This window comes from Lepisosteus platostomus, chromosome 9 (assembly GCF_059453375.1).
Source record: "Lepisosteus platostomus isolate fLepPlt1 chromosome 9, fLepPlt1.hap1, whole genome shotgun sequence".
In the NCBI taxonomy this organism is placed as follows: Eukaryota; Metazoa; Chordata; class Actinopteri; order Semionotiformes; family Lepisosteidae; genus Lepisosteus; species Lepisosteus platostomus.
This window is the reverse complement of record NC_142619.1, coordinates 32,477,628-32,502,255: the sequence shown is the minus strand read 5'-3', so window position 1 is coordinate 32,502,255 and position 24,628 is coordinate 32,477,628. Positions and strand designations below refer to the sequence as shown.

At 35.2% G+C, this 24,628-nt stretch overlaps 1 protein-coding gene across 3 annotated transcripts; it reads left to right on the top strand.

Annotated features, from left to right (window-relative positions):
- The first annotated feature begins 551 nt into the window (after positions 1-551).
- Positions 552-20,121, top strand: LOC148654800 (protein mono-ADP-ribosyltransferase PARP12-like). Of its 3 annotated transcripts, none has more exons than XM_088644763.1 (12): positions 552-1,110; positions 1,633-1,768; positions 4,247-4,505; positions 5,749-5,841; positions 8,545-8,671; positions 11,292-11,460; positions 12,573-12,693; positions 15,159-15,255; positions 15,956-16,025; positions 17,238-17,368; positions 18,604-18,755; positions 19,053-19,192. In XM_088644763.1, exons 1-12 carry the CDS (start codon positions 785-787, stop codon positions 19,121-19,123), a joined length of 1,752 nt encoding a protein of 583 aa, XP_088500889.1. In that variant the 5' UTR covers positions 552-784; the 3' UTR covers positions 19,124-19,192. The 3 variants fall into 3 exon arrangements, with proteins under 3 accessions (XP_088500889.1, XP_088500887.1, XP_088500888.1); XM_088644761.1 differs by lacking the exon at positions 19,053-19,192 and adding an exon at positions 19,205-20,121 and having other exon boundaries at positions 563-1,110; XM_088644762.1 differs by lacking the exon at positions 19,053-19,192 and adding an exon at positions 19,205-20,121 and having other exon boundaries at positions 893-1,110; positions 1,614-1,768.
- Positions 20,122-24,628: the final 4,507 nt, after the last annotated feature.

Here is a 24,628-nt window from a genome sequence, read left to right as displayed (position 1 = left end):
ATTCTGCTGTGAATAGTTTGTGAACCCCCATAGGGTACCGTTGATAGTCATGTCTTTCCTACTTATTTAAAGCTATGTTTTACAAAATGTTATTTATTTTCTTATTTTTGCATTTTACGGAGATTTTTTCCATATTGTATTTGTCTTAGTTTAGATTACTATACTGTTATATTATATTGTGTCATGTTAAGTACGCTCTTGAAGTGTTCAATAATTATTTTTATTTTTCCTACTGCCAACGTCCGCACTAATGTATTGCAAAAGGGTGTTGAAGTATTGCCCGAACTGCCATTACCGTGTCTTTTTTTATTTTAAATTTTCAGAATTTATTATTTTACATTTTGATTTCCTGCATTACCGTCGATTATTCCTGTATTGTATCTAATTTTCTGCATCATCTGTAATTTTCCTCTAATTTTCACGTTTCTTCCGGTAATTAGTTTCTGTGTTTGTGGCTCTTACTGAGAAATATTTGCACTTTACATTGAACGGCCTTTCATACGTAGGTGTTACTAACAGTGACAGTGAAGAAATCATAAGAGTATCGAAACTAATAATAATATGCCTTTAAGTGAACTTCTCTTCATTTTTTCTAATTATACGTTTCCTGTAAACCAGACTTATGCATTGTTCATTATCAAATATTTTTCTCCTTAAATTTCTCCGGTGTATTCTTTAAAGAGCAAGCTGCCAGATTGTGTCAGTGAGAGTTACACCTTTCAGTTTTTGTTTCCCGGTAGTCTGTAACATTAAGGAAGCAGCAGGCTTCTTAGACTAAGACAAAATGGCTGTGGACGATATTATCGGCTATGCCATGAAGATCCTTTGCTCGAATGGAGGATCACTAGAATATAAACAACTGAAAGATGGGGTTGAACATTTGAAAATTCCAGATTCGGTTTTTTCTCGGATTCTCAGGAATAGCAGGAACTTCATCATAGTCCCAACTACAGAGGACACAAAAACGAGCCGTGATCTTAACTTCAACACTAAAATAATTGCTAGAACTTCAGTGCGTCTCTGTAAAGACTATTCTGGAGATGGTTGTGGTGGTTGTAAAGGAGTTCATATTTGCAAATCTTTTCTTAGTGGGAAGTGTGGGAATCAAAGGTAGGTGGAATAGTTTTTGCTCTTGGTCATTTCAGACACTTATGTTGAATAGAAACTGGATAGCCTTTATCGGCAAACAAAATAAAACACGTTCTTTTAATTTCAAGGCTCATGTGAATTGTAAATAAAGGAGTCAATAGTTTATTTACTTCTCAAAGTGAAATGACTTTTCTTGTTTGTAATAAACAATGCCATAGGACTGTTACCTGAACCAAGTTATCTTTTTAAAACAGTTGTGAAATACCTGTGCAGATTAAATACAAATAAAATGTTTATTTGAATACAGATTAAATTCTGCTTTTTTCCACTGCTGTGAGCTGTAGTCTTTAAGTGGTTTCATTTATGCCGTTAACTGCAATTAAAAAAATGTTTACACCGACTATAATAACGTTTTTTAAAGACAATTTCTGATACTTTACAGTTACATCTTGTGCCGTTTCTGTATTTTTAAATAGCAAATTTAAAGTAAGTATAACAATAGGTGTTTTGTGATTGTGTCGGAGACTTCTCTGTCTTTCTCAGGGGGACGTGCCAGTATTCACATGACCTGCATTCACCTCATAATTTACAAGTCCTCAGGGATAATCAGCTTCTTGACCTGAATATAGATGAACTGTTCCTCTTACTCTTCCAGAATGACCCCACCCTTCTGCCAGAGGTGAGGCACTTATTTAAATGGCAAATACTATTGAAAACTCACAGTATAGTGAGTTATTCCACTGAAGAACAGGTCAGTGACATTATGCAGAATGAGTCATTGTGGAATAGATATATCCACAGCACAGTCAGAGAAATTAAGTTGAAGAGAACACATGAGCAGAGACATGTTGGTGTAATATGAAAAAAAAGTAAATTGTAATATATACAGTATGCACATACAGTAACTAAAATACTTCAGTAGATAACTTACAGTATTAAGAGTTTTTTTATACAGAAACAAGAGCAAACATTCTTAATTAGCAAACGGAGGAAAGACTTCATTAAGTACTAAGCTGATATTCACTGAAATAATATACTTTAGTTTATTTTTGAAACCATGACTGAGAAAAGGTCTAAACAAGAAAGCAGATCAATTACAGTACATGCATCAGTTAGCTCCTGTGATTAAAGGCCCAGGTGGAATGTGAACAAGCAGACATAATGGCCCCTCAAGTCTGGGGTTAAGAACGATTGCTCTAAATCAGTGACAGTGAACACTACAGATCTCTGTGGTGACCTGCTGAAAGCTGAAGCAGAAAAGATAGAGGGGCTGCCATCTGGATATTTTGCAGTGTGAGACAGCTTCTGTGTTGGACAGCCCCTAAACATTTATGGAAATAATGTTAATACTTAACGCCTCATAGACTTGTCACCAAACCATGGCAGAAAATGCAATTTTATTTCACCATCTACCAACACAACCTGTAGTTGAACAATAAAACAACACAGCCAAGAATTATTCCCCACAACCACAAAATGTCTAATGCAAATTAGTGTCAGAATCCAAACCAGAAATCAGAGCCTTGAGAGAATTCAACAAAGCCAGCTTCATTTGAACTGCAGAACAGGAGAACATCAGTGACAGAGTCCGCTGTCTCATGAACAATTCTCAAAATTAAACTGCAGACACAGCTGCATATGTACACCTAGTTTGTGCCATTCATAAGGGCATTCATTTTCCAAAAGGCGATTGTTTTTACTATTATCATATCTCAGAAGCTCAGTCATGCTCATCCTGTTCTCTACCTCCCTGTTTATCATGAGCCCCTGTTACTACATTTTGTCATAATTGTTACTGTAGTGTCTAAGCTCTCCGTGAGTTCAAGGTTAGGTGTTTAGTCTATAGAGCCTGAGCCTTTCAACAGCATATTTTTGTCATACTGTTTCTCAATGAAACAATGTAGAAACAAATAGCAAGCTTAATATGGAGTAGCAATTAGTTCTTCTTTTTTAAGCCTGTTACCTTTATCATTGAGAAATTAGATTGTATTTTAAAAAATATCTAACCTACAAAATGTTTCTCCATAAATTCAGTAACTGCAGATGGGCCATAATGAAACAGAATGTGGTCTGCGGACTCTTCATGAGCCCTGCTCTAGGTAGAGTTCCATGAAGTCTTTGAGGCAGCCCAACCTGCAGTTACAGGTTTTGTGATCAGCCTGCTACAATCAAATATTCATAGAACCAGAAAATAAATGTAGATATCCACAGGCATTTTGTTTCCCTTATGTCAAGACTCATCTTTTAAATGATTTTTCTGAATCTCTGCTCTGTTTTTTGCAATTCTAGCCTATTTGTGCCTATTTTCCAACTTTCAATTTTTTATTGTTTCTTTTCTTAAAAAATATATGTATTGAAAGATTATTTTACATATTGGGTTCATCAATATCTTAGATGTGCAGGTTGGTTAATCACATAGCTTCACAAGGGGTGCCATTATGACTGTGACTACTTTGAATCTGGACTTGGGTGCTAGCATATGTGATCAGCATTGTATTAAGGCAGGAGTGCAGAAAGAGAGATGTAGGACGAAGAAACAAAAAGGAAGGAGAGAAACATGAGTGAGAGACATTTTCAGCACTACTGTTTTACTTGGATTCTGTTTTGGTTAAAACCTCGAGGACATCCTGATTTTTATATTTAAATGGAAGCATGGTGGTCTGCACTGCTGACTCTTGGGTCCAGGGATCCTCAGTTCCGCTGGGATAAGGTCTGTGTGGATTTTGTAATCCCCTCTGTGACCTGATTAGGTTAATTGACATCTCTAAATTACCCACCATACACATGTGCAAGTGAATGTGTGTTTGTCATGCTCTGGCCTGGTACACCAGGGTTATCCTGATTCATGCTGGTTAACTGCCATGTGGGTCTCACTACAATCGTGCACTCAGCTAGGTGGTTTTTAATGGATGGATGCTTAATTACTTAATTTAGCAAATTGTCTGTTTAATTAAACAAAATTAAATTGTTCTAGGTCCTTAGAAATGGATTATATTGTGGTTACCAATAAATCTGCCTGGACCCCTAAAAACTACAGTTAGAGATCCATTGTTTAGTGTGTTTTGTTAAAGACGATAAAATATGATTTAATATCCTTATTCTAGTTGTGACTGTTTCTTGTCAAACATGGACCACTAACTCTTGTCTGGACCTACAGGTATGCATGCACTACAATAAGGGAAATGGGGAATTCGGTTGCTGCTCCTTCAAAGGACGCTGTAAGAAGCTCCATCTCTGTCTCCACTTTCTACAAGGCAACTGCAAGTTTGGTGCTGCATGCAAGAGGTCCCACTCCATCGATGAAAGAATACATAATGTTTTGAAGGAAAGCGGTCTAAGTGTACATCTCATACAAAAGTTACCGTTATTACTGTGCAATAATCACATAATTAATAAGGAGAAGAGCAGCACTGAAGGTACAACAATATATAAATATTTTATAATTGTTAGCCTTAATATTTTAAATTTGGAACCCCAATTGTTGATGCATACAGTATATCGCACTTATGATTTAAGACTGTCTTAGTCCCTTGCAACTGAACATGTTTGAGCCTCACTGAAACATTGCAACACACCTAGAAAATTCTCAAGCTTACAAGTATTACAAGAGAAGCCAAAGATGTAATCGATTCAAGCCTACCTACAGTATGCAGGGGGTGCCTAAGTAATTGTGTGATGTTGCATAGAAAACAGTCACAGTCAACTAATTATATAGCCCAGGATTGAACAAGAGGTTTCTGAACTCTACAGAATTCATCTTGCTCTCTGTGTGAGTTCCTTTATTGCCTGAGATGCATGAGAGTCTTGGAATCCCCCTATGTACACATTTAATTTAAATTATACAATGCTTTTTAAAAAAGTATCATTTTTTATAATATAGTATATTATACAGGATGCTATTCAACGTAAATTGTATGGGTTGCAAACAGAAGTTACTTAGTAAAAAAACATTTTTTATTTTTTAATAATTCAGTGTCTCTCACTCATGTTTTTTGTATCATGTACATCTTCAAACACTGTTAAGCTGTACTCAAATGATTTTCATTTCCAATATAAAGCTAAGTTTTACAGAATAGTACATTTACCTTTGGCTCATACTGTATATTTAGTTTATTTTTCACAACTTGATTATCGTACCACTTCCAAATCAACCCATCTTTTCAAATTATAGACTGTATTGAAAATAAAATAGACAAACATAAAAACATTACTATTTGAAATGGTTAAAAGGACATAAGATAAATTACACTTTGATCTCTGTATTTATTATATTTAAATTAGAAATGTGAGTTAAGGTGATCAAAAACAAAAAAATGCATTTACAGTATGGTTCAGAAGGAGCATGTTAAATAATTATACATATACTATACATGTCTAGATAGACATCAAGTTACATTTTTATGAAGAATGTATGACATGTATGACAGGAAAAGCTAAAGTAAAAAAAACCATGAAAGATATAAAGCAACAAGTAGAGATTAATTCCATAATGAAAAATTATAAAACTAAACGATATAAGGTTTTGCCTGTGGAGCCTTCACTACCTGTCTGTATAAGGCTAGAAGGCTGTACAGCTAAAAATGTACTCAAACTCTGTGCCATCTCAAAAGTAACTTTTATCTTGATTCCAAGCTTCAACTTTTTTGTGTTTCTTTGAAGGAAAAAACATGTTTGAAAAAGAATTTCCACTCAGTAAAGTGACTGGCATGGAAATTTGTCTTTTTCACATCCGGAAACAATGTACTTATAAAGGTAAGATACTTTTTACCTGGAGATTATGTTTCAATGTATAGAAATGCAGTGTTATGTTACAATCCCTGCCTCTCGGCAACGGAGGAGGCAGAAGTAGGTGTAGCCCCTATCCATCAGTTCACCTATCAGTTTTCCCATTCACCACCACACCCCCGTCTCATCCTACTTAAACACCTGTCCTTCCCTACCTCGTTGCTCAGTATTGGTTTTCCCTTTCGAGCTTCCTGGTTGCGCTTCATCTACTCTGTGTTTGTCTTGGATTTCGGTTTGCGGTTTTTCCCTTTTGACTTGGCTTTTCGGATCTCGGCTTGGATTGGTACTTTCGCTCTATTTTGGATCACTGGCTACCTCTGGATTCTCGGATTGCTCTACGGACTACGACTTCGGATCACGCTTCGGCTTCGGTACTCGTTCCCTTTCGGATATCTTGCTTCCCCTGGACTCTCGGCTCGTTCCTACTACTACGGTTTGCTTTCGGACTACGACTTGGCTTTGTTCGCTCCTGCAAGTGGGTTCACTCACTGGTTCGGTCCCTATTACCGAACCCGTAACATGTTATGCCTGTTAAATAGGCCTTGTATCCTAATTAGGGTTTACTCACATCATGAGTCTTGAATAGGGGTCAGCAACCTTTATGAAGGGGTGTGCCAAGAGTTAGTTCTTGCACTTGTTTTTACAGATTCATTGATACTTTTTCCAATGTTACTAATAGCCCTACTTACACTTTGATTAATAGAAATAATAAACCATTAAGTGTCACCAGTGGGGGGTGCCCACCTTGCAGCCTGTGTGGGTCCTGATGCCCCAGTATAGTGACAGGGACACTATACTGTAGTGTGTGCCGTCTTTCGGATGAGAGGTTAAGGTCCTGACTCTCAGTGGTCATTAAAGATCCTCAGGCATTTCTCGATAAGAGTAGGGAGTTATTCCGGTGTATTCCGGCTAAATTTCCCCCCTCGGCCTTTACCATGGCCTCCAAATTGTCCCCATGTAGGATTGGCTTGCACTTGCCCTGCGATGGACTGGCGCTCTGTCCAGGGTGTACCCTGCCTTGCGCTTGTTGCTTGACGGGTAGGCTCCGGCTACCCGTGACACTGTATAGTATAAAGCAGTTTGGCAAATTACATGGCATTTTATATTATAAATGATAGTTGTATCTTCCCCTGTAGTTTTGCCTTGCATGGAATTTAGGTAGTACACCTCTTCTCGAATTCCATCCGAGTCACATTATCTCACAAGAATTACTAATGTCAGCATGTAATTTATATTCACAAGCTCAGGGAACAAACAGCACAGTCTTTATATTGAACAGATCTGAATTAATCTCTTCAAAAGTTCTGAAATGAGTGCAACTCTTAAATTTGCTTTCTTAGCAGGTGCCATTTTGTCTAAAATGTTTCCACTTAAGTGTGCAAAAGGTTATCAATGGCACACATTGCGAACCTTCCTGTGGAAACAATAGACTGGCCCCACTAAAATAATGCAGTAAATAAACCAAGTAAATCATTTTATCTATGCCAAAGACTTGTCAAGAGCAGTTCTTTCCGGCCCCTATGCGGACGACACGATCCGGAAGGTGAAGAAACAATAGGGAAAAATATCATGCAGGAGTGGGTCAGGAGACAGGGGGGCGTGTCCGAAGTGAGCAGGTGTCCAGGGGAAGTGAGTCCGGGGCAAACAATCCAAGCATAAATCCAAAAGGGAAATCCAAAATAGGAGGCAGAGTCCAAGACCAGGGGATCCATCCAAAGTAATTTAAAAACCAGAACCAGGTCGGGACTGGCGGGACAAGGAATCAGGAACAGGAAACTAAAACCATAACGGAGCCAGACGCAGCAGGACCCCGGGCTCTCACGAAACCCCAGGCAAACGCCTGCGTCTGGCTTTAAAGGTGGAACTAAAGAGGGGCTGGAATAAGGAACAGGTGTGGGGAATGGGACAGAACGAGGAAGGGCTGGAGCGCCCTTAAGAGGAGGAGTAAGGATCGTGACAAGACTTTTCTTTGGATAGCATGTTGTAGAGAATTACAGAACAGTCAAGTATAGTTCACATTTTTTAACATAATGTATTTGTGGCTTATTAGACTTTTATTGCACATGCTGTTAAATATCTCTTTGCCTGCTGGAAACAGTAGGCATGCTGTAGGTTGCTGGTCTGTGATCTAGAACATGCTTAGTGAAAAACCTCAGATAATTCAGCTATAGTATGTTGAAAGGTATTCAAACCACTAATTATGCAAAAAGAAAAGAGAATAACCCTTTTGTTTTCAACAGTTCCAAATAATGTGTTAATAAAATTTCAGTTAATGATCCTTTGGGTAGATGATTATTAAAAGCTGTTGCGATCAACTTTATTTTATTCCTTTAAGTGTTCTTTTTCACTTAATTTTTACTTATATGTTCTTGTTTTCTTTGTTAATTATTTTTTCTATGAGTTCAAAAATTAATAATTTTGGATTACTTTCAGTTTTTCTATATAAATTTGAAGAATTTAAATAATTATCACTTTATCATTATACTGTACAGTATGTGTATCATGTCATGGGGTCTCCTTTCTAGCTTTAGATGGATGTTATACAACAATGTGAATTCCTTGTACTATTAGCAACCAAACGAGAGATTGTAACCTTTCTTATGCTTTGATCTATGAAGAAACAGAGCCCAAAGCAACATTTGAGTAGCTTGCATTCACATCTTTTTACAGATAAATGTCTTAATGTCCACTATACTCTTCCCTACGAATGGGAGATCTTCAATGGTCTTTCTTGGACAGAGCTTCCCAATATGGAGAAAATAGAAGAAGCATTTTGTAACCCAGAAAACACAAAAAGGTACGAAGTCCTTTTTTCTATTGATTAAATACAAACATTTTTTAATTTAATATTGATTCAAGATTGGTTACATTTTTGAGAGCAGTGGGTGATCTGATCTGGATTCAGCTCAATGAATCCTGTTATGTTTTAGAATTATATGCAACTGGTAGAACTGGTGGGTAGATGTATGGTTTGAGAAATCATTTTAGGATATTTAAAGTACAGTAAAATCTTGATATTCCCACATTTTTATTGACCACTTTTCCCCCATTCTTGACCACAACTGCCTATTTGCAGGCTGTGCAGTAGGTGGGTTAATGCAGGCACCCACTTCTTTACCTGACCAATGTGTGCTGCATGTAGACCTGTTATCAGAGTGATACCTGGATGTTAGTAGTTGTTTTGAGAAATGAAAGAAACAAATTACAAATGGTGGCTCTTCAAATTATCATAGTACACCAGATCCCCCTTAGATGGTAGCGTAGCAGGGGGAACCTGCACATAAAACCATCCCTTTATATGGGATCAGTGGTCAAACCTGAAATGCCCAACCCTGTACTTGTCCGCATGAGTGCGGCATAACTTGCACTTCAGAGAAATGAGTAGTAACGGAAAACCTAGTTCTGTTTGGGCCAGTCCGCTCTACCTGTCTTCTGATTTACCAGTGGGCTAGCATGGCTATGACCAAGGCTGCTACTCATTAAGTGATTTTATTTTGAACTCAAACAATATTTTTTATTTCCCTCAGTAACTCTTACCCTGAGATCTATCCTCTCCATGTCAAGGAGTCTGTGAGAGTTTGTCTACTCTAAATGACTTTTATTGGGAATTGGTGTCCACAGGTACAGACAGTTGCTAAATTTCCACAGCAAAAAGTGAAGTTTGCCACATTTGGAAAGTCTCATCATCACCCTTTGGTGGTTCAACCCCATTTTCGCGTTCCAAATTTGGCTGCCCTTTTACACACAGTTATTACAGTCTCATTTCTCCTGTGTCTCTCCAAAAAAGGATAATAAAATAAATTAAAAGAAAGAATTTGTTGTACTGCATGTGGGAAAGAGTAAGTTGGTTGAGTAGAAAGGCAGTGAGTAAACTTAAATTAATTTCGTATCTGTTATTACTGAGCTTTAATAAACATTATTACAGTACAGTAGTGCTGCATTTATAATAGTAATAAAACAAGACGTAAAAAACAAAATGTGCTCTACTGAGAAAAATAAATACAGGGTATTAGATATTGGATACCCAAATCTAATACAGTGTAAACCATAATATTGTTGCAATTTATTTGTTTTCACATGCAACCACTTTAATTACTGGGGAAATGCTGTTTTAATTTTTAAAGTATTCATTTTCGATAAAAATAGTTATTAACTATAAATCATACTTCTGAAATGGTTAACAGTTGAAGCAAATACTGATTTTTGCAGATTATTTTCCCCATAAGCTCATTCATGGAGACTGGTACTGTACGTAACCTTCGCAAATACCGAGGATTTACTGTACACTTGTTGTCCTGAATATTGAACTGATCTTCCTGTTTTCCGATAAGGAAAAATGAAGGCTTGTTATCAACCACCGGTGATTTCGTTGCAGTTCTCTTGTAAATAAGATACACTACCCCACTGTTTCACAGGGAAATAAAATATAGTTCTTGATTTATACAGCAGATACACTCCAAGTGAGAGGGTTGAACAGTTATGTGTATTTATTTAGGTAATATGTTTATATATATTTGTACTAAAAGTTTTTTTTAAACTACATGCTAATGTTTATTTAGTATACAATGTGTGGGGAAGATTTATTAGTGGGTAGTGAATACTGTGGGATTTTTGTGTTTTTTCTCTCAGCCTTTTAAAAGCTATTTATTGTCATAATGCTTGTAAGTAATGTTACACATTTTTTCGGCAATTTTTGTTTAATAACTTCATTTATTAAATATTGTGGTAGCTTTGTTTTGGTTTTATTTTGCAAGTTTATATTATATAAAAATAGAGTACAAACTAAGACAACATAGACATTTTATTGATTTATTTATAAACATGAGACAATGGCAGATAAATGGTGGCTGGAAAAACAGTGAGCCAAAGTTTGCCCAGCTGTCTGTAACTCAGCTAAGAACTCTATATCAGTGCACAACTGCTTTTACACTGTATATATTGTCCCTATTCCATCAAGTCTCCTTACACTGTCCACACCAAAGCATGTTAAAGTGAGGACTAATTTGTTCTAAATTAAGAAGTAGTATATATTTGTGAGACACATTAAGCCAAAAATATGCAAGGGCACATAAATCAGACTACTTGTATAATCTTTATTTCACTATTGAAAATAGTTATTGGAAAAATAATAAGTACTGGGCCAACTTACAGTTAGAACTGGAACACCTAACCAATAGAATACATAGTTTTGAAGAACACGTTTGGAACAAAATGAACAAACATTTTAAATGTCGATCATATAGCATCTATAATTGCATAGATTATAATGATGCATTAAATGGATCATATTTCAGATGCTGCAGCAATGTTTCAGTTAGTTATTTCTGGTATGTGGTTTGAACCTCCACCTTATTTGTTGTTTTTCATATGTTTTCATTTTCTAAAAGCCAGCCTAAATGTCTTGCTGTATTTTGTAGTTATGGGTCCCCAGCTGTGGACTTCCTGACGATGACCCAGAGATCATCAAATGTCAGACGTCTCTCCACAGTGTCCTCTGTCACCAAACCTGCACACTTTATTCTGACCACTAACTGGCTTTGGTACTGGAAGGATGAATATGGAAAATGGAATGAATATGGAAAAGAAGTAAGTCTGAAGTAACTGCATTTAATCATGATTCATGATTTAAATTACATGATTGTCACCTACAAATTTTATTTTCTAAAATAGTAAATTATCGGTAGGACCAAATAGTAAAGAGATTGTTGGTTCAAGCTTGGGTTATTGCATTAGCTTCCTGTGACAGTGTTTCCATAAGAGGTGGCAGACAACCACCTAGGCTCTTTGAGGGTTAGGTGGGCAAAAGTCAGACAGGACTTCTTCAGTTTGCCATACAACAGTGACTTCTGATATCGTCTGGATGCCAGTGAGGTTGTATTGGCATCAGAAGGACTTCTACTGTTGAGCCTGCAGCATGTCAAATTACTGTATATGCAGTATAGCCTTGACAGGAGGTAGTGAACGAAGTTGATTGAGATTTGGCAAATCTAAATCTAATGTGCATAAATTTGAATAATTTCAAAATTTAAGAATGTGTATTTTTTTCTTCCCCCAGTATTATACATTCAAATGTACTTCTTTTTAATCCCTTGAATATCTCTGGAAACGTTGAATATTTATTTATTGAGAATGCATTTCAGTTTCTGAAATGTTTTGAATAAAAAAAGTGTTAAAACTGTCTACAAAAGATTTCCTCCCACTAATCAGTTTGTGCCTTGTATATAGTATATATTTAGATCTATTGAATCTGATGTTGGCACCCACATAAAGAACGTTCCCCAGATGAAAAATTGTGCTTTTTCTTCTTCCTACTTTTCAGTATGAATTTTACCTGCAGCTAATGCAGCTCTCCATGAGAGCAGTGTTGTACTGTAGTTGACTAGATTAAACTTAATCACACAGGGACATACTGTAGCTAGGAGTACAGTTTTTATTTAGGCATTGGTTTGCTCTCTGGAGTGGCATTCCCCTTTCTGACCTGGTGCTCTCCTTTCCCCTCTCACTCATTTTACACACTTTCATTAATTCTTCAGACACATCTTCCTCTGCTGCCTCACCGTATTTTGCATGCCTGTATATTCTCTAATAAATACAGTTGCAATGCTACAATTAAACTATTGAAATATTGAATATTGAAATGGTTAGCAGCCATTTTATTTGTATTTACCATGTATTTGTATTTTTTTCCCTGCTTCCAGACATCCACACATAATGCCTCATCAGTCACATCTGAGATGATTGAGAAAGCTTTCTTAGAAGATGGAAACAGTATTCTCACTTTCAGTGCTGGAAAGCATCAGTATACCCTTGATTTTAAAAGTAACTACCCTTTTCTTTCTCTGTTGTTAGCATGCTTTAAATATCATAGATTTTTTCCTCTTCCATTACATTTTACATAGTTGATTTCTACATTACTTGAAAGTAAATGCATGTTTCTTCATTATTTAGCTCTTTAGTGTTAAAGCGATCAGATGTTTTCAAATTTTAAACTACATCTACAGTACATCTGTAAGCTTATACAGTATTTTTTCTTAGTTGACTTATTAGAGCTCATATAATCGTAATCATCCTTAGTGCTACAACTATTCTAGAAAATAATACACCAGGGTGCTATTCCACTTTCAACTACCTTTTATTCTGTTTGTTAATATACTGTATTTGAATTACAAATTAGTTTTTTAAGCTAAATCTTGGGCACTGGTAGTCTGTGCTTCCCTCAGTTTATATTAACAAACAGCCACACTCAGATTAAAAACATACAACATGCTACAGGCATACATAAGCAGAAATACATAAATTATAGATGATATGGACAATATGTCCATTTGCAAGCAGTATTTTCTAACTGCATTACAAGTTGTTTGATTATTCAATTACGTGAATGTAATGGTTAGCTGACTGAATTTGACCAAAAACTGACTGAATAACCTTTTTATCATTTACAGTTGCTTTGCAAAATACCTAATATACAAAACAATGCAACAGTTGGAACAGTTAGAAGATTGAATGTCTCTTGATGAGACCAAATTTTGTTGCCACAAGTGATTCAGGAATATAAAACTTCCATCACGATTTGGCATGCCCAATATTATTATTAGTAGTAGTAATAATAGTAGTAGTGGTACAGGCAACAAAAGTACAACCACTCTCTACCAATACACTTCACAGTATCCGTGTTATTCTTTTTTGTTTATTCTTTATTATTAGTAATAGAATAAAGTTGGTTATTAGATTTGTTAATGTAACTCGTGTTGTCAATTATATTTATCAAGAACAATATGAAGCCTAATCAGGTACTAGCATAATCTCCATTATTGTGGAGTTCTTATGCAAACAGGTTGGCCCAAAGTGATTTTCTAGTCTGTAGAGGGAGTGTTGTGAATGATTTCAGTCTTTTGCATGAAAAAAGTTTTTCTGAGTCACGTATTGCATGCATTGCAGTGAGATAAACCACCATCTCATACTAACTACAACTTTCACAGTAAAAATCATTTAAGTTAATATAGATATTTCAAAATAACTTTTCGGATGCATCAAAGATGCCCAATAGCCTTACACACAATGCCTGCCACCTTATCCTGTTTTTCAGTTAATGCACATATAAAATCTGTCTAAAAAAGAAAATTGTGTGGGCCCACCTTGAGTATAAGCCCTAGGCAAATGCTTAGTTTGCCTTTGTGATAAGCTGACCCTTTGGTTGCAGTGATCAGTAAAGGAAAACAGAAGAACACATTTGTTAAAATAGGAAACAAGTTCCAATTCCAATAAAAACAGTTTTGTTAATTGTAAAGAGGAAATTTGTTGTAAAATCTGGTTGTATGTTTATTGCATCCTTAGGATACTGTAACATGTATAGACCACTCAGAAAAATCATCATTTAGTTCAACTAGTTTTTGACAAAGGATGATGGGGAAATGACAGATAACAGTTACAGGTAATAGTAAGAACTTTAATACTCTTAGTTGATCTTTGTAGTGAACATAATAAGTATAGTGAAACTCTGGCTATTATCAATGCTATTAGTTTGAACCGTTGAATGACTGTGTCAGATTTATTATTTATATGTAGATAAAAATGTGTTAGAATTGTTAGGATAATTGCTGTATATTAGTCTTGTAAATTGTATATTAACAATTCATCCAACCAGCAGATGGTGACAGTTTTCTGCTCACTGTTTTAAAACAGGTTTTACTCAATTGGACTTTATACAGTATGTAAAGAGAAAAATATAAATAGATATTTTAAGTTGCATCTCTTTTTTAGTGTATGGTCTCAATGTTAAAGGGCTAAGTCAAAAAATGGAAATGTTTCACAGGAATTTGTTGTTTCATGATTTGCATCTGGCTACAAAATACCTAGTGGTGTAACAATAAAATACACATTAATATTTATATGCAATTGTATGCCACATAGAGACGAAAACATGTTATTCACTACTAAAGTAAGGCCATTTTAAATAAGGAGCCTATGGTAACTTCTGAATTAAGGGTAAAAATACAGTAATTACTGTGAGAAAACAAACTGCTATACAGTAATACTGTATATAATCATGATCATCAAAGAAAAAAAATACACCATTTATTCCTACTCTTTTTCTTTCATTAAATACAGGTTTGATCTATAGTCATATCTAGGCAATAAACAACTTGGTATTACTTATAGAAAAGGCTGTTTAAAATGTAATTTAATGTTTTAACAGTGTGTTTCAAAGTTTAAAGAAAGAAAGGGGAACTTGTTTTAAATTGATGCTACAAATTACTGTCAATATAATTTCTCCTGGGCAGACATGCATCAACAGAACCAGAGCCTTCAGACACAACGAGAGGTGTGCAGAAGACCAAAATTTATTTCTGTTCAAGATGTGGAAAGAATATTAAAGAGGTATTTCAGAATCAGTTCTTTTACATTTTTGTCTACTTCTAAAGTAAGATATTGTTCTTAATATCTAGTATCAAATTATATAAAAGCTTTCACTTCAAACACTTAAAGCTAAATCTCACAAAGTTGTTTTCAGGGTTATAAAAACATCACACACACAAGAAACAACACAGAAAATTATTTGAAGATACCATTTGATTATTCTTATTTAAAATTATAGATATAAATTATATGAATCATTAAATACTTTAGAGTTCCATGACTTTCATTCTTTAGCTGCAGTATTACCATTACATTAACTTTACATTGTTTTTGTGTTTATAACAAATTAATCTTAAGTTTATACTACGGACTGCTTTGTTATATATACATACACAGACAATAGTATCAGTTTAAGTAATATTAAGTGTTTTAAAAAATCTTAAATTTTAAATAAATAAAATTGTTATTTAGCTTCAAGTAAGGCAATAACAACAGTAACAGTATAAACTGTCTATCTTTTTTTGCATCATTATGTTGTAACATTAATATAGTACTCTACAACAAAAATCAACTTTAAGCTTTCTTACAGAGATGTAAGAAAATATTGTAGCTTTGTACAGAAAACATTGTAGCTTTGTACAGACTTATTTTTGTGCAGTTACTTCAGTGTTAGAAGAGCATGCATACAAAAACTATTAATCACATTTTCTTCCCCAAAAAGTGAATCTTCTGGGACTCCATCCTTTCCAGTTAATTGGGACCCAACTGCTGTGCCTGGATGTGGATTCAAGGTAACAACTTAAGTTAGAAAAAAACTGTGAGAGGGAAGTTCCAAGAGTCCACCCACTTTGTAAAATTAACTTATTTACAGTCAACTTTTATGTCTTCTTTAGTGATTGTCGCTGGAACTAGAAATTGTAGAATGATGAGAAATACTCAATTAGGCTTTCACTGGTCAAATGTAATATCTCCGCAAGTTACAGTATATTTGGGTGGGTGATGATACATTATGTAATTCTTGACATATGAAGCACTTGCTTTGCATGCATGTTATGAATGACTTAATGATTAAAAAGAAATAATACAAAGCATAAGACTTTGTAGATATAGACTGGACTATACTGTATCTACTTTGTGCTGTTAATTAATCTAAATGTACAATGAAGAATGATAAGAAGTGTAAAAATGTATGTTATATCTAAACGTTGAAATTTCAAAACAAGCGTATTTTTATTTCCTTCATGGTAGCAAAATATTCTTTTCATTTTCCAAAGTGTTTTCAAACCTCCACTGACCCTTTTAGGTGAGCTAATACCAGAAGAAAATTAATGCAACATGAGACCTCTGTGGCCTTCACATTAACCCCTTGTGTTTGTTCTCCATGAATGTGCATGCAGGTTTGAATGTATGGTTAAACCACCCATTCATGTTACACCGCTCTTCCTTCATGCAGTATTAATGTGGTACAGCCATGTATCTTTTTGGTGTGTTGACTGCAGTTTTTGAGCAGAGCGCTAAATCCACAATACTTTCTTTTTGTCATTTTAAACAATGTGACCCAAATGATGATTCCAGATTTTTTTTTCTTCTAGTAGAGAATTTTAATTTAAATCTGAAATAGTTGTATGTAAATCGATTTGTTTAAAAATGCTAGTATAAATAAGATACGTTTTGATTTAGATTTACCCTACAGAATCACATTAAATAAGGTCCTCTGCATTTCCAATCATTTCCATTAAAATTTCTATAATCATTTACCTGAAAATGGTGCAGCACGATGGTGCCATGGATAGTATTGTGTGAGTGTGCATGTCTGTTTAGTGTCCGCATGTCTGCCCAGTGATGGGCTGGTGGCTGTGACTCTCTCGGGACCCTGTATTGGATAAAGCATTCAGAAAATGGAAGGAAGGAAAATATGACTGTTTAAAAAAATGATTAACTCTTACCTCTTACCTTTTACCTTTTGACAGTGAAAATGATTTTTACCCTTTTCATTTTTCTAGTTAGTTCCATTGTCCACCTCTTCAGAAGAGTTCAATGATATACAAAATCTGTTCAAGAAAACCATGCCAATGGCTGACATCCATACAATTGAGAGGATCCAGAACCTGCATCTCTGGGAAGCATTTCAAATGTTTGTATTTTTTAGCACTATCAAAAACAATCACTTAATTCAGTAATTTAATTAAGTTGATCATTTTGTCCTGTGCTGTATAGTGTACTATAGTGGCTATGGTCATATTTTCACATTTTCAATGTTTAGTACATCAAATACAGTAGGTAGAATGTACAGATGCAGCCATTCAAAATGCACGGTACAACCCTGTACCACACACAATTACCCACAGGCCACTGCGTTGTACTGCGGTACGTGATTGGCTGACCAGAATGACTGACAGGGGCACTCGTGATGCATTAATTGTTATTGAAAAGATTTAATAATTTAATCTCTTTACTGTGCATGTTTTAATCTGCTTAGTATTGAATATTTTTATGGAATTTTACAACTAAAGGGACATTTTAGTAGCTGAACATAAATAGAAGAGGAGTGGCTGCATTGAATGGCTGCGTCTCTACTGTATGTTGCACATAAACTCAAAATTGTTAGCTAATGGTTTCTAGCCCTAGGATTGGTTTACATCCAGTTTCTCATACATTTTTGTAAATCTGTCTGTGACATTAGGATGAATCAATCCATGTACTCCTCTAAATGGATGGTTTAAAAAAATAATTAAAATAAATGGCCACAAACCCAAAAGTTGTCAAGTTTCTCACCATAAATTCTAAATCCATGCATCAAATTTATTGTTACATTATGCCTCCTACATTTCCCTTCCTAATTTAGAAAGCAAACACACAATGAAGGAGGATTTATAAAGGACAATTTAACTGTAATCCCACCTCTTTTCTTGATCTATCTGAAACCTCATGAAGATCAGATTTAAAAAAATTGCCTGTGTTTACTTGACAACATTTTTGCCCACTGTAGTTTACATGAAGAAATTAACCCACTTTTTAAATTTTCCACCCTAACAAGCGTACAGAAGAAATGCAACAAATTCCATTCAAGTCATAATAATTCTCAAGAAGTCGCCTGTGATTGAGAAACCCATGGCATCAATGATTTCCTTTAGTGTTAACACACCATGATTATGTGTGTATGATTACCATGTATTATGAAATTATTTTTTAGTGAAAAGATGAGATAGCATATTAAATTTACTGCTTGAACAATTTTTAAAATTCTTTGTAATAAACCAGATGACATTACATTTGTTGCACTCTTTTTTCTGAAAAAGAGAGCCAGACTTGCTTTAACTAAAGCCTAGTACATACAGTAATATGCACTCAATGCACTTTTTTTAAAAGGAAAAAGCAGGTGATGAAGAAAAGAAATGGAGGGATAGATGTGGATGAGCGATGTCTGTTCCATGGCACAAACAAGTCTTATATTCATGATATTTGTGAGCAAAACTTTGATTGGAGAATTTGTGGAAAACATGCCACAGCATATGGGAAAGGTGGGGCACAATACATTCTATTATTCAATTATATCTATATTCCATATAAATCTACAGTATGTTATGTACCTAGTAAATAATGCTAGAAAATGTTGTATTAAATGTTAAACATTTTTTTAATCATTAATTTAATGGAATAGAAAAATTAAGATATTGTAAATACCATCTGATTTAACTTTATTTTGTGTATGGTTAGAATTTCTGTTTTGAATTATTTTATGTTTTGAGTCTCTGTAGTCTCCTTTTATTACTTTAAAAAGTGCTTATGATAATGGTCATTTTTGAAAATCTTAACAGCATGGCAATCTGAACAAAAATTAAAAAGAACAGAACCACAGGACATGTGTAAAGCATTATGCAACAGGTGAAAATTAAATATTATATTAAATCTTCTATTTTTCATCTTCTTTTCTAACATTGTGCAATCCCTTGTCTTTTGTTTTTTACAGGAAGTTACTTTGCAAGAGATGCCAAGTACTCACACCACTACACTGACCACTCCTCTGTCCGTGCCATGTTTGTCACCAGGGTTCTAGTGGGCACATTTGTAAAAGGTTACACTGAATATCTGGTTCCTCCCAACAAACCCGGCAGTACCAGCACGTATGACAGCTGTGTTGATAACCCCAATGACCCTTCAATTTTTGTGATCTTTGAAAAGGATCAGGTGTATCCAGAATACATTATACACTACTCCCAGGGATTGATCAATGATGGAATAGTTAAAAAACCACAGCAACAAACATCAAATCAGTCCTCCTCATATCAGACACAAGTTCCACAGGCTCCAAAGTCTCCAGGAAGTGCAACACTAACTTCGCAGCATCCGATGTCATCACCACCAGCAACAGATTCAACTTGTACTATACTTTAGTGACATGTTGTCATTTTAATATAAAAGAAATGTAAATGCTGAAATTATGCTGATCACCATGAAAATGTACAGTATATGCGATATACAGTATGTGGTGGATTTATTGCACTTGTCTTCTGTAGAAGCTGAAATCATCTTGTGATGACATATTGTGAAATGATTCAGCTAAGATTTTTCTGTTTAGAGAAACAGTACAACATAGCAAGTATATAAACCGTTTCCTAAATGTAAAATGGATTTCTTAGCTCTTTACATTTTCTGAAAAGGTTTCACCACACTGCCTACTCTCCGGAATCTTCACCCTAAATCTTTATCTACTGTATGCTCTCCTTTGCCTTCTTTTGCATTCAGTAAGGAGACGATGCTGAGCTTCTCTATGTGCTAAATGCTGAACAAGAGAATGTCTTCAACAGCAGAGAAATGCAAATTGTATCAATTGTATGCTAATGTTTTGTATAAAATCAAGCAAGCTGAAATTTGGTCAATACAAAATAGCCTCCTGAAATTAGTAATTTCCATTAGACACAAAAAATCAATTTTTCATCTTCTAATAAGTAGCAGAAGTCCCACCAGGGGACACGTACTGTATTTGTTCATTGGCTTTATACACATTGGAAAAATGTAGGGAAAGTAGAAGTCAAGAATATTAAAAATGTCAACTGCATTGTTCTAATTAATTTCTTAGAAAACTTTAACAAGAAGCATATGGCACCATGCTAAAGAAGAGGTAGGCAATGCTTTTTAATGATTTTATAAATAACAGAAGGCAGGTCTGCTTCCCTTTGCTTTAACATTGCAAATAGAAATAGAATGCATGAGATCTGCTCACTCTGCCATTACTTTCTTAGTCCTTTTTTAGAAAAGCCACTTCATCAGTGCAGTAGATACCATAAGTGCCTGTCACAATCCAGCCTTATTCTCTTAAAAGAAACATTATGTAATACTACTGAAATTATCTTCATCCTCAATTACACTGACATGTTAAAGCACCTCTCTTGTACTTACTGTAGATATACAGACTGCTCCACAAATTCACACACGAGGAAGGCTTTCAAGAAACGTTGTGTTCCTTTCCTTCTCTTTTCAGCATGGAATAAACCTTTACTTGTTTCTTCATAAATACACTATGTCTTAATCCTACCTGAGCATAACTAGATTTGATAATGTACATCTTTGTTGCTTTAAATGCTAAAAATAAAAGATTCTAGTTCTATTTCATTTCTGATTGTATCCTTGAGCTCATTTCGCTCTAAATTCTTAATAGTCTTTTAAGAGACATTATGAACAATTGGGAGTCATTCAACCTATCTAACTTATCTTATTGCTAGTAGCTTAAAGATCTTATTGGATTAATATTGTCACACGTTTTTCAAAATAGTATATACCTGGATCCGGTTTCTTCTGTATAGAGAGTTCACTTAACTTTTCTATGATGAAAACATTGTCCTATGGCCTATGTCCAAAACCACCCCAGACATCTGAAGTGGAGATATGATAAACACATGCAGAGTTAAAAAACAAAATTGTAAAACCAATGAAAACAATGGGGGGTAGATGGGGGGGTTTGAAATTGACTCTTTAGTCACTAACTAAAAGTTTGTTTTTGTTTGTAACACTTCTGTTTGAATTTAGATTGATTAAACATACAGTAATACTTGTATAACAGGAGGGATAATAATAAAAGTAGTGAATAATCACAAAGAGTTCAACTGACTGAATAACAATTGGTTTGTGAAACACAAAATTTCTTCTGTTGCAGAAAGAATGATCTTGGGCAGAATTCTGTTCTTAACTGACTCATTCACTCGGCCTGGCATCTTGGAAAAAATTAAGTCCTAAGTTGGACTGCTTGCAGTCCCATGGTTGGTAAAGTCAGAGTGTCAAGTTAGTTAGAGAGAAGAGATGAGCCAATGATGTAACCAATTAAATGAGTTGGGTGCTAACTTTATAAAGCAGGAAGCGTTGTTGGTGATTGGTTAGGAAGTTATTGGGTAAAGTCCTAGTATCCACCCTGTAGGTCTCTCAGTGGTTGATCATCTTTTGGGTGATGGACAGTTACCTCTGACCCACAGTCTCGGGCAGAAGGGGAATAGCAGATGGGAAGAGCCAAGTTGTACCAAAAAGTATATCATTAGGGTGTTTCAGAATGAACAGAGCTATACAATTTCCTTTTCTGTGTTCTAGACCTGGAAGACATTTATTTTCAGTTAGGTCCCTTTAACCTGCATTTCTGTGCTTTACATAGATGCCAAGGGTGCTTGGTCAAGGCAACAGTAAGAGTATTAGAAATAATAACACTGTAATCCAAAGTGTATTGCAATGGCTTGCTGCCACACATTTAAAGCAAAGCACAAAAAAAAAACAAAAGCAAACACACAATGTGAAAGAAAAATGCAAAAGATATGAATGCATAAGTATTCAAACCCTTTACTGTGGCAAAACTAAATTAGTTTAGGTGTACAAAATAACTTTAACAAGTCAAACAATAAGTTGAGTATTGTAGGTCTGAGTCAGAAGAGACTATGAAACTTGTCAAAACGGATGGGAACATAAACAGAGCATAGTACTGGGGAAAACCTGCTTCAGATCCAAAACTGTGACAAAACAGTCTCTCAGTAGAACAATGACCCATAACAATAGGCTGAAGCTACACTGGTGTGGTTTAAGGATAGTAAAGTGAATGTCCTTGAGTAGCCATGTCAAAGTCCTGACTTGAATCCCATTGAAAATCAGTGGAAGGACTAGAAAAATACTTTCCATAACTAAGCTTCATGCAACTTGAGCAAGTCTGCCAAGACGAAAAATTGCACCAAGCTAGTATACAAAGTTGATGGAGACTTACCCAAAAAACTGTCAGTAATTTCTACCAAATGTGCCTCCATCAAATATTAAGTTTATTGGTCTGAATTCTTATGCTATCTATATTTTTCATTTTTTTCACTTTACTTTTTCCTGATATTTATTGTAACTTATCATACTTTTTTAACTGAAGATTTAGTCATCTTCAATTTGAAAATTCAGGATTGTACAATGTGTATGCAACATTTTATAATTTCATAAATGGAACACTATAGGTAGGCTCTGAATAGTTTTGCAAGACACAATATTTCAGATTACATCTATAAAACCAAGAACTTCTTAACCGTCTTGATAGCTGTGTAGATGACTCACTGGCTGTAAATTAAAAGTAATAATCTTAGGTTTGAACAATATTTTTAGCAAATAAATTTTAAAGGATAAATTATGACAAATTATCAAAATGTTAGTATATCCACAATTGTGATTTAATTTGCATTGATGTTAAAAGTGACATATGACATGCCTCTTGTTGTATTGACCTTTTTGAAAAGAAACTGCATAAAAAAGAGCAATGTTTTTGTTTTAGATGTAAATACATGTTTCTATATTTTATGTAAAAGTCACCATTTATCCAGATACACATTAATTGCTTATTGCTTTTTATTTTATTTTCATCAGCCTAGTCCATTATCATGAACGTTTGACTTCTGTTAGACATCAGGCTTTTCAAAAGTTACAACACTTTAATAAAACTAATGGAAGTCAGTCAAATTTATTGCTCTTACTCTATGACTGGTATAGAAATTATTCTTTCACTTTTGACTTAGAAGTGTGTATAAAAAATAGAACGGTTGTTCCACTGCTAATCCACAAGATTGTACATGCATTGACCTGGTAAAGTATAGGTCATTCTTACACATGTTGCAGAGTGGTGGGGGCACCATCGAGCAGCTGGTGCAGCATGTCCTGGACAGCCAGCGGGCCAAGCCACAGCCATGCACACACAGCTGCCTCTGCAGCAGTGGCCTGGGTGAGCGCCGTGCCAGACGAGTGTGGGAAGACAGGGGTAAAGTGGCAGAGAAAGCTCATGTCTAACTCCGGTTCTATTTTCTCTCTCCTTCCTCCTTCTGTCTTCCCCTCCCCCGTTGCACTCTCGCTCTCAACCCTCCCTCTCCTTTCTATCCCCTTTCACGGCATTAGCTTGCTAGCATGCTTTCTGTCTTTTCCCATCTTAGTTTTGGGGATAATAATTTATACATCCTTGAATTCAATCCTAGTCCCTCACATGAGCCTGTTGCAGAAATCAGTTTTACATTCCAAAAATTGGGGGGATACAATTAGAGGCCTGACATACTCATAAGGCCAATGCTGAAGAGGTACAGCCCTCAGCCACTACATAAAAATGACTGCTACTTTAACAAAGCAATGTGTATATAATAATATAAATAATATTTTCACGTTTCTCATAAGGCCAAAGCTGACAGAAGCCCTCAAAAGGATTAAAAAAAAAAACTTGACTACAGATTTCTTCAATGATGGAGCTGTAGGTTTGTGTGTATTATATTTGTTTTGAGCAAGTTTGTTTGGATATCCAAGAATTTAAGAGGAACAGAGATCAGAAAATGAGCACTGCAGAATGAGAAATGTTGCGGTGTAAGCCATCACATGCAATTTCTTTTTGCATACCCCAGTTTGCTCTCCATGAGACACACAGACACAAAGATGGGGAGAGAGAAGCTTGGAGTCGGAGCGCAGGGAAAGCTATTTATACGGCGCCCCTGTATTCCTTGGAAAAGAAATTGATTACATGTCATGTATGTTTTCTTGTGTTCATCTTTTCATTTTATTTTGAAAACAAGCTTTAATTGCTTATTACTAATATCTATGGTAATGCTCTTCCTTTCTTACACTTTATGGAGCTTGATTGTTATTGAACTCATGATGAGATGTTTGAAAAGGACTTTCTTGAAAGCAAGAAATAAGACAATAATCATGAATTTTATTTAAGCTAACATTTCAAGGTAGCAGTTTCAAGCTTTTTGAAAGAAGTATTCTTTTGACTTTGGCAACCTTGAAATGTTTAAAACACAAATACTTCAGATTTTCTGTATATTTCATTTTTTCAATAGTTTATTTATATCACACCCTACTGCCTGAAGACAGCCACCTCATAATTTCATAGCATTAAAAAATCACTTGT

What these genes read in the sequence shown, in the direction of transcription:
- LOC148654800 (XM_088644761.1), top strand. Translation starts at nt 785, where the DNA reads ATGGCTGTGGACGATATTATCGGCTATGCCATGAAGATCCTTTGCTCG. An exon ending in GAAACAATGTACTTATAAAG is followed by an intron (nt 5,842 to 8,544) that starts GTAAGATACTTT and finishes ATCTTTTTACAG; the next exon opens with ATAAATGTCTTAATGTCCAC. An exon ending in GTGGAAAGAATATTAAAGAG is followed by an intron (nt 15,256 to 15,955) that starts GTATTTCAGAAT and finishes TTCCCCAAAAAG; the next exon opens with TGAATCTTCTGGGACTCCAT.